Consider the following 10,338-nt stretch of genomic DNA (forward strand, 5'->3'; position numbering starts at 1 on the left):
TCTATGTACTCAGCAAATTTGTGTGTGGGTGCGTGTATGCGTGTATGCATATGTGTGGCAAAAAAAAAAAGCATGAAGATATAAAGGTGTTAACTCAGAAATATTATCCCCCAGAGAGTGTATGAACTAGAGCACTTAAGAGCTGCATCACTTTAGTAATATTCATTTTTATTGTAGAAAAAAACTTGCAAGAACTAGAAGTAACAAGCGAGGTAAAGACAGGACTCAAGCAAATTAAATCAGATTCATTTTTTCTTTTCTTTCATTTTTTTGTAGGTTGATATTTTTACCTTATACACACAGACACACACACACACAGACACACATTTTTTGTAGGTAATATTTTAAATTGAAATTAAAATACTATTAAGGCACAAAACAAACTCCTTAAACTGACAAAATTAACATGGTTTATATAAAGCATCTATATTATTCAACTATCAAGAATAACTGATAACATACCAAAGCTATTAAATTAGTCATTTTTTATTAACCAACTTAACTTTAGGGATTATAATATAAAATAATATAAATGACCCCAATAAAAATAATTTATATAAATATGCTCATAGATCATAATAATTGGGCATAGACAGAATTTTGTCTAATGTGAAAATATTTAAGCAAAGCAGAGTAATGCAGAATTATTAAAAATAATTTTTTTAAGAAATATTTCATAATTTTTAAAAATTGCCTGAAATAATTTAGTGTTAGAAAAAAATAGGAATGAGATAATGTCATTATGACTACTTAAAACAAATTTTAAAAAAGAAGAAATAATGTTATGTGATAAAAGCAGAACATAAAATGCAGGATGTTCCAAAACAGTAGAAACCCATGTGTTTTAAAACAGTCTCATATTTTCTAATATCATCACTAAAGTTTTCTTCAGACACTTTTTTTTGTAAACAATTTGAGGTAATGAATGTAATTGACTTGAAAAAAAGTACAATACAGAGTACTCATAAAATTTAAAATTGATTGGATCTATTGCTTTAACTTTAGAGGTATTTCACAGGTGTCTGGAGGCTGAAGAAGAACAACATTGAACATATTACTTAAAAGTGTAAAAAGAGTTTTCTTAACAGGCATTTAGCCTCCAGTATATAGCACGTCATTCTCTAGCGGTATTCACCAATGGAATGCCAGTTTGAAAAACTTCTGTCTTAACCAGCCCAGATACACATCTTTTTTTAAAAAAAAAAAAATATGTTCTTTTGGTAACTGTTCAGACCCAAGCATAATACTAGGAACATCACACATATCCTAAAATAGTATATAAACCTTGCCTTAAGATCAAAAGAATAACAATGCTAGGACAAGAGACTCTGAAAATTGGATATGTAAATTTGGTTCTACAGAATATGACAAAAGCTGGAGAAAAAGAAGCCAGAGAATCAAGCAAGAATCCTCAGGAATGTCAAAAGTAAAACTTATCTATGGATATTAAATCTAACGGAGATATTTACCCTTTCCAATACTGACTTGAACCAAAGGGTCTTAAGAGAAAATAGTCTCATCTTGAAAATGCAGCCAATTTAACTCTGTTCACTTTACCCAACAGTGGACACAGATGCAAGGAATGTAAGGAAAGAAAGGAAGGACAAAATCCCTGTAGGTCCCTTTCTTCCTCTGCATACCTCAGAGAAACAGAAGTATCTCCAACTCCCAGATATTCTGTACCCTATTCTTTTCCCTCCTCATCTCTCATTGTCACACTGTATAATTTAAGTAGCTGTCATATCACAATTTTCTGTGGCAATGTGTTTCATTATGACTCAGTACTCCTGTTTATTGGTATTTGCAATGTTGGGCAAATGTTTCAAGCTCGTTGCTCACTTCTGCTATTGACTGCAGTCAGCTCAGGTCCTCAGATGCAGCTACATTAGAATGAGAGTAGGAGTGCTGCCATGAGGTCCAGAAAACCAGGCTATTATTATCAGAAACCATAAAACAAAGATTTCACATCTAATTAATAGAGCCCAATGCATTCTGCCTTAGATCAGGGAAGACATAAAGGAAACATCGATCGCAGAGGTGGAATGATTTGAAGTTTAAATTCTATCAAGAATTTCAAATCATGGAGTATTCCTTTCATAGAAATTTTTATCTATTTGAAAATAAGAATCAAAATTCTTTAATCTTTTCTTAAAATAGGAAGTTATAAAAATTAGGGACTATATGTTCTACTTAAGTGCTATAGAGAAATTGCCTCTCTGGATTTCTCCAAGGGATGTTAATACAGTTTAATTCGTAATAAAGTGTTCTCTGTGACATGATTCTACTCAAAAAAAGAAAACATGACTATCAAAACAAATAAAAGTCAGCATGAAAAATCAAAAAATCTCACTAGGATTTCTAAATCCTAAAAATCAAGCTAGGATTTCTTATTTTCTTCATATTGGGATTGAAGTTGATTGATTTTTGTGCCTGGAACATGAATTCCTTGTATTGCCTTCAGATGCCATAGGACTAACAGATGTTAGGTGGATATGAAGGATTTGAGAGGACTATAGGAAATGGAATCCCAACTGCTGAGTTCTGCAAGATGTTCATGATCATACATGCACACACACGTGTGCACACACTGACACACACACATACACACACACACAGTTTCCTTTCTTCCATCCAACTTTTTGGACATTGTTTCCCAGTCTGAAACTTACTGAATTTCAATGAATGAAAAAATATTTTAAAAGAAGACATTTAAGCCCCTGCCATGATCTTTTTACCTCTAGGATCTTTCTTCTTCTTCCACTCCTTCCCAAATTCACTGGCTTTTGTATAGGAACTTGCTACCTTCTTGTTTTTAGATCTTATGTTTCTTTGTTTTTTTTTTTTTGTTTGTTTGTTTGGTTTTTTTTGTACCACGGATTGAACTCAGGGGTGCTAACCACTCAGCACCAGCCCCAGCCCTTTTTATTTTTATTTTGAGACGGGATCTTGCTAAATTGCTTAGGGCCTCACTAAGTTTCTGAGTCTGGCTTTGAACTCTACCATCCTCCTGCCTCAGCCACCAGAGCCACTGGGATTACAGGCAAGCACTACCATGCCCAGATCTTTTTCTCCTTTTTTTTTTCTTTTCCTTTTTTCTTTCTTTTACTTTATTCTTTCTTTCTTTTTTTTTTTTGTGTGTGTGAGTGTGTGTGTGTGTTTTCCTTTTTCTTTTTGAGACAGGGTCTCACTATGTTGCCTAGTTGTACTCAAATTCCAAGGCTCAAATGATCTACCCACCTCAAACACGAGATCACTGAACCTACAGGCCCAGATGCTTGTTTTAATTAGACCTGCACTTCAATTCTATTTCCTCTCTGTAATACTCCCAATCCTGTCACCTCCAACACTCACACACATATACATACATGCCTACACAGCACCTGGTTGCTATATCTGAGGGTAATTAGGTCAGATAGTAGTTAAGGAGTAGGGAAGGAGAGGGGAAAAGGCAAGAGTGGAGCCGGAGAAAACAAGAAGAGGAGAGGGAAAGGGAAGAATACAGCCTCCCCCAAGATCACAGGCTCCTTTTGCTGCTTAAAGAAGATACCTGGCACATTTGAACAGCAATCATTAAAAAATAAAAACTACATCTTCTAAATGTTTGTATTTACCATTTCCTTGTTGTCCGTTATCATCAGGAGATCTGAGTCTTCAGCTAAACAGAAGTGCAGACTAGAATTCCAGTCCATTTTCTTCATTGAAAAATAATAACAATGGTTACCATGTCTCATCCAGAGATCTGGGCAGCTAGGACAGCTGGCACAAGTAAAGCAGTTGGACCCTAGAAAGGAAGAAGACCTGGTTCATATCTTTATGGAACAAATAGATTTGGAAATGAAAAGGACGATAAAAGGAAATATGGCATTCTCAGTGTCTTCCTTGTCCCACCACCTTCAGATTGAGGTTTAGAGAAATGCGTAATAATGTGTGGCCTCAAACACAATGCTTCACACCACTAGCCTTCTCTTCACCAGGCAAGGATGTGCCTGTGAAGAGCAGAAAAGAAAAAGTAGTACACATGCCTGGGACTGTGGAGAGCATATTATTCACACCAGAGACCTCTATGCACATGTGATATATATTTACCAGATAAAATAAATCTGCATTTGCATGATACATATCTGTTTACTGTTTATGTTTGACACATACATTGTATAACTTCATAATGTACATTCTTAAATCAGGCAGAATCATTCAGGATATCCAACGTCAACATGATATCCCATATGGTGTATTAAAAAAAGGAAAGAAACTAGAAAGAACAAACAACTAGAATGAAAGGTTGATTATTAAAGATTGTCAGCTGGGCACGGTGGTGCACACCTATAATCCCAGTGGCTCAGGAGGCTGAGTAAGGAGGATCGCAAGTTTAAAGCCAGCCTCAGTAAAAGTGAGGTGCTAAGCAACTCAGTGAAACCCTGTCTCAAAATAAAATACAAAATAGGGCTGGGAATGTGGCTCAGTGGTTGAGTGCCCCTGAGTTCAATCCCCGATACCAAAAAAAAAAATGACTGTCACCATTGGAAACTGAACAAAATACTTAGACTTCTGCACAACTGATTTACTGTAGGTAATTAAACTTTTTTTCTGTTGGGTGCAACAGTGCACACCTGCAATCCCACCTACTCAGTAGGCAGAGGCAGGAAAATCACAAGTTCAAAACCAACCTGGCAATTTAACAAAACCCTATCTCAGAATAAAAATAAAAAGAGCTGGGATGTTGCTCAGTGGTAGAGCACTTACCTAGCTTATGCCAGATCCTTGGTTTAATCCCTAGTACTACAAAAAAAGAAAGAAAGAAATTCTAACAGAGAAACATATCTAATGTTACATATCTAATATCTAATGCTAAAGTGAAAAGCATAGAATTTTCCTGAGTTCTTTTAAATAGACAATCCTCATTCCTTTAAAATGATTAGATTATAGTTCTTTTAAAAATAAGAGGGAGGGCTGAGGTTGTGGCCCAGTGGTAGGGAGCTTGCCTAGCATGTGTGAGGCACTGGGTTTGAATCTCAGCACCACATATAAATAAATAAAAAATAAAGGTACATAAACAACTAAAAAATATATTAAAAAAAATAAGAGGGAGAGTGATATTGGCCAAGTCATATTATTATATCGTGTTCATGTAACAAGTCCTCATTATGTACAACTAAAATGTACCAATTTAAAAGTGTAAAAAATATGAGAAGTGAATAAGATTTCAAGATAATCTCAAACAAGATTTCATAATTTTATTGATTTTCTATTTCCATGAAACATATTTGAAAAAACTCATCATATAAGCACAATTCTACAATGAGCAAGCATGTGTCATTATATCACATAAGCATATGTGTAGATATATGATTGCAGAACAGACGACTGTGGATGTAGCTCAGTGGTAGAGTGCTTGCAAGGCTCTAGATTTGATCCCTAGCATAATAATAATAATAGCAGAATAACTCACATATCTACTCCAGATTTAAGAGTTTAAGAGTAGAGTAGGTAGCCCTTCTCCTATGAAGATTAGGTAACTCTCTATGGGAAGGCCTGACATGGGACCAATAGAGAGTTCAGCACATCAAACTATTAAATTGGCACTTTATAGATCTGTGCTTTTTCCGTACAATCATGACCCACTTTGTATCAAAAATTCTCCATTTGTTTTGTCAAAGTAGGACTTGGTGTGAGGTAGAGTCCTGAGGCTGAACCCTTAGAATCCTAATGAATAAGTTCTATGTAATCTGTCATTAATTATCCCCCATTACATAAACCTAAGTTAGGAACCTGACTGTGAAAAAATAAACTCAGTCCTCTGAATCATCAGATTTAAGGACCTTAAAGAACTAAGTCTTGGAAAACTAGTTTTAGAAAATATGAAGGCAACCAAATGCTTATGTGAGTGGTTAAACACCATAAATACTATAATTTAAATATGATAAATGTGGTAATAAGTAGGAAACTATTATGACACAATATGGAAAACCAAAAAACAATATACAACATTATAAGTATTCTATGGTCAAAACTATTCCAAGCTTTGTTTTGGGGTGGGGAGGATTGGAGAGATTTTTAAAAGACTTGTTTGCAATATTTTAAGAGAATAAACACTCATATAAATGCATATAGTCCAAAATGAGGAGGCTACACTTAGGAAGTAGTTGTATACAGTTGGCAACTTATTTTATTTGAATTATTTTTCATTTTTCAAATGTTATACCAATTTTATAATGTAAAATGGATAAAATGAAAGATTAATTTTACCTTAAATTAGCACTTACCCTGGCACTGAATCCATTGGTATAGCAGTAAACTCATAAGAATTGCATTCAGAAGCCCCAGAGCTATTGCCACAAGGCAAGCAAGAGAAGGCCTGGAAGAAGCTACAAAAACAGAATCCAACACAAAATCCTCAGAAGAAAGATAAAGGAATTGTATATGGGATCTTGAAGCAACTGGGTCTAGTGGGAACTAAGACACAGGCCATGAAGATTTCTTTTCTGAATAAACCAAACTCAGAAAGTCAAGGGTCATATATTTTCTCTCATATGTAGAAGCTAGAAAGGAAAAAGGAAAAGAAGGGTGGGGTTGGGGGAATGATATAACCAAATTATATTTCTTTATTGTGTGCATGTATGAATATAAAACAACAAATCCAACTATTATGAGCAAATATAATGTACCAATTAAAAAAAAAAAGATTTCTTTCCTGAATCTCTCAGGGACTTGCTTTAACGTCTAAAGTACCACAAACACCTATTTCAAGAAAGATACTTTTTTACGAAGTTAAAGAAAACTTTTTTTCCTTTGAAATTGTGGCTTACTTGTTCTTATACTTTGGTAGTGAGAATACAAGTAGGTATAACCTCTTTAGAGGTTGAAGGAAAATTTGGCAATATTTACCAAAACTGCAAAGGTATTTACCCTTCAGCCCAGCAATTTCTCTTTAAGAAAATTTTTCTATAGCTACGTAAACATGTGCAAAATGTCATATTTACAAGGCTATTCCTGGCAGTTATCTTTGTGGGATGAAAAAATTTAATACAACCTAAATGCCAATCAATAAAAGACCAATATAGGGCTGGGGTTGCAGCTCAGTGGTAGAGTGTTCACCTAGCATGCATGAAGCATTGGGTTCTATCCTCAGCACTACATAAAAAATAAAATAAAAATATTGTGTCCACTTAAAACTAAAAGATTAATATTAAAAAAGGCCATATATATTTTGATATTCCCCTAAAGTGTGTTTGCAGCTTCTAACAACAGAATATTTGGAGTGTTTTGTTTATTTGTTGCTGATAAGGAGTGATTCTTAAAATATATAGTTATGGGAAAGAATTCTAAGCCAGGAGCTGTGGCACATGCTTTAATCCCAGCTATTCTGGAGGCTATGTCAGGAGGATCACAAATTTGAGACCAGCCTGGGCAACATATTGAAACCCTGTCTCAAAAACAAACAAACAAACAAAAAAACAACAACAAAGAATCATTCCCCAAACAGGATGTACTAAGATTTGTGCAAGAATCTGATATGTTGTTTGCCTCTGGAGAAGACAAATGGGGAGGGACAGAGATAGGCCAGAGACTTTTTACCTTATTTTCTTTTGTACCTTCTGAATTTTGAACCATGTGAATGTATTAGCTACTCCATCTTTAAATAAACAAAATTTAAACAAAAATAAAATAACTTGCATCTCAGAAGAGAATGAAAAAATTCCTTTTGCTTTGTAAACTCCCATTATTGGAAGCACAGTGAGTTTAGGTTGACAGAATGTCTAAAGATGAAAAAAAGAATGCTCAAAGATGAAACATTACTTCATATTAACTATGCTGCATACAACTTATATCTAAGAATGATCTTTCAGTTTGAAAAGTGGAAGTATTTTCCCCAAAACTTTTTATTTCAAAATCATAGGTGTCTCATAGTCAGATACTGTAGGTATTACATGTAAAGAGTGAAATTATGTAAACTTAAGACATTCAACTTCTAGTTTTGACTCCTTTATTTGATAAACCTTTAATTAGGAAATCAATTTTGCCCATTTGTACCTCATTTTTCTGTTTAAATTTTAGATAAATTATTCTGTATATATGCGTATATATGAACTGTTCTGAATTGCTTAAAAGAAATTCACAGAGAGAGATGCCTTTAGAAAGAGAGAATTCCACATGACAAATATTTTGACTGATGAATCCAGAAACACTAGATTTCTAGCGACATAAAAAAATACATTTGTAGGACTGGGGTTGTGGATTAGTGGTAGAGCACTTGCCTAGTATGTGTGAGGCACTGGATTCAATTCTCAGCACCGTATATAAATAAAATAAAGGTTCATCTACAACTAAAAAAAATTTATTTTAAAATACATTTGAACCATACAAGAACATTTAATGAAATAAACATTCATTTTAGATCTTATGTTAAATGATAAAATTTTATCAAAACATAATTATATTTTGTTGTACAACACCATCCAATTTGAGAAAGTAAAATAGATTTCTTAATTTATATTAATTACATATTATATTATACTTGTTCCAACTATTAAGTTCCAATTTATCACCAGTTATAAGATAAATTGAACTTATACTTCAAGTTGTATATTAATATTTCTAGTCCTTAGAAATTAGCACAGATATAATCCCAAAGAAGGAAAAGAATATACAAATAAAATGTGCTATATAATTATAGCAATAAAAATAAATCTAATTGCCCAAGTATATGGGAATGATTTAGCATATTTTGGAAGTGCTTTTTTTTTTTTTTTAAGAGAGAGAGAGAGATTTTTTAATAGTTATTTTTTTAGTTTTCGGTGGACACAACATCTTTATTTTATTTTTATGTGGTGTTGAGGATTGAACCCAGCACCCTGTGCATGCCAGGCGAGCACGCTACGGCTTGAGCCACATCCCCAGCCCTTGGCAATGCTTTTGACAGACAACATTAAAAATCATTATCAATAAGACTATGTAGCAACAAGAAAGCTTAAAGAACTACACTAAAGAATATATTCTTCTGGAACTTATCTGCTTTTATCTGTCTGTCTCAGATAGTGTTCTGTCAGGATTCTACATAAAGGTTTTTTTTTTTTGCGGGGGGGGGGGGGGGGGGGGGGGGGGGGGGGGCGTTGTTTGTTTGTTTGTTTGCCCTCAACATCCCCTGAATCAAAGGGACTGCTTATCTGTAGTGTTCTCACCTTTTCATCCCTCATTACCATTCTGGTACTATACTAGAATGAGGGAGAAAAACACCTACAAATGTGAATTAGTTTCTTTTCTGACAAAATCTTACCATTACCAATTAGCAAAATTATTGGTCTCTTCCTCATTTCATATAAAAACAACATGTTTAGAAATTAAATAGCTGGTCCAAGTTTACTCCAAACATGATTAAAGAGAGAAACTTTTCCCAATACAGTTCTTGCTTTAGTTCAGAGGCAATAAAAAAAAATAATGCACTGTCCTAGCCAGGCATTAGATGTGATAATAGAAGTAAATGGCTAGAAAAAAAGTTTATCTGAGAACTACTAACATATTCCATACCATATACCAAATTTCCATACTCCAATTCATGACTTCAGACTGAACCCAAAGTATTTCTTCAGATTATCCTCAATTTTTCTGTACCCTCTACTCCAAAATTATTCTACTTCTTATTAATCTATGGTCTAGAGTCACTACAAACAGCTTCCAAGCTAACTTGGTTAACTCACCTTTTTGCTGTGATCTGTAGTCATTCTCGGCTTGTGCTGTGTTAGGCAACTCTAACATGGAATAAATATCACTGTCAGTCATCTCCACCTAATATCTTTCACATTGAGTTAAGAGAGTTAAAATTATAGAAGTATGAGAAGACCTGTCAGTAAGGAAATCGCCTAGTAACTAAACTGGTAGCAGGAAACTTGACAAAACAGAAGTAATTTTTCAGGAAATGATTCAAATTCTGGGGCTTCCTATAGAAATTAACATTCTATAGGACATTCTATTGTAAAAAAATTTTTTTTTGCTCCACCACACTCTCTAGATGCTCACTGTATCCATATTAAATTGATTCTCAATCTCACCTAACTCTATAGAGCAAGCAAAAATGGTTCTCATATTCAGCAATTTTTATTATGGACCCTAGAATAAAAATGAGAGTGGTTCCTAGCATTTTTCTAAGATTTTTTCCTCTACTGTTTTCTTCTGAGAAAATAGATATATGCCAAACAGGACTGATTTCACCATTTCTTGTACCGTGTGGGTAGTGATAAATGACAGAGAATTGGACTGTTAGCTGAATGTGCCTATAATTACAGGGGGAAAAAAAAACTATGTCCCAGGTATGTTTTGTGAATATGACATACTCCTGTCTTC

At 34.1% G+C, this 10,338-nt stretch overlaps 1 protein-coding gene across 2 annotated transcripts in view; it reads right to left on the minus strand.

Annotated features, from left to right (window-relative positions):
• The window catches only part of Klrg1 (killer cell lectin like receptor G1), a 40,224-nt gene extending 30,352 nt beyond the window's left edge, over positions 1-9,872 (minus strand). The window contains exons 1-3 of one of the 2 annotated variants that reach the window (XM_046448204.2): positions 9,696-9,872; positions 6,264-6,365; positions 3,612-3,781 (exon numbers count right to left, since the gene is read on the minus strand). In XM_046448204.2, the coding sequence (XP_046304160.2) occupies positions 3,612-3,781; positions 6,264-6,365; positions 9,696-9,777 (354 nt within the window). In that variant the 5' untranslated portion in view covers positions 9,778-9,872. The remainder of the gene's footprint in view (positions 1-3,611; positions 3,782-6,263; positions 6,366-9,695) is intronic. The other variant, XM_046448205.2, reaches the window with a different exon arrangement.
• Positions 9,873-10,338: the final 466 nt, after the last annotated feature.

Source organism: Marmota monax, unplaced genomic scaffold, assembly GCF_021218885.2.
Source record: "Marmota monax isolate L192 unplaced genomic scaffold, Marmota_monax_Labrador192_F-V1.1 WCK01_AAM20220418_F8-fsc00315, whole genome shotgun sequence".
Classification (NCBI taxonomy): Eukaryota; Metazoa; Chordata; class Mammalia; order Rodentia; family Sciuridae; genus Marmota; species Marmota monax.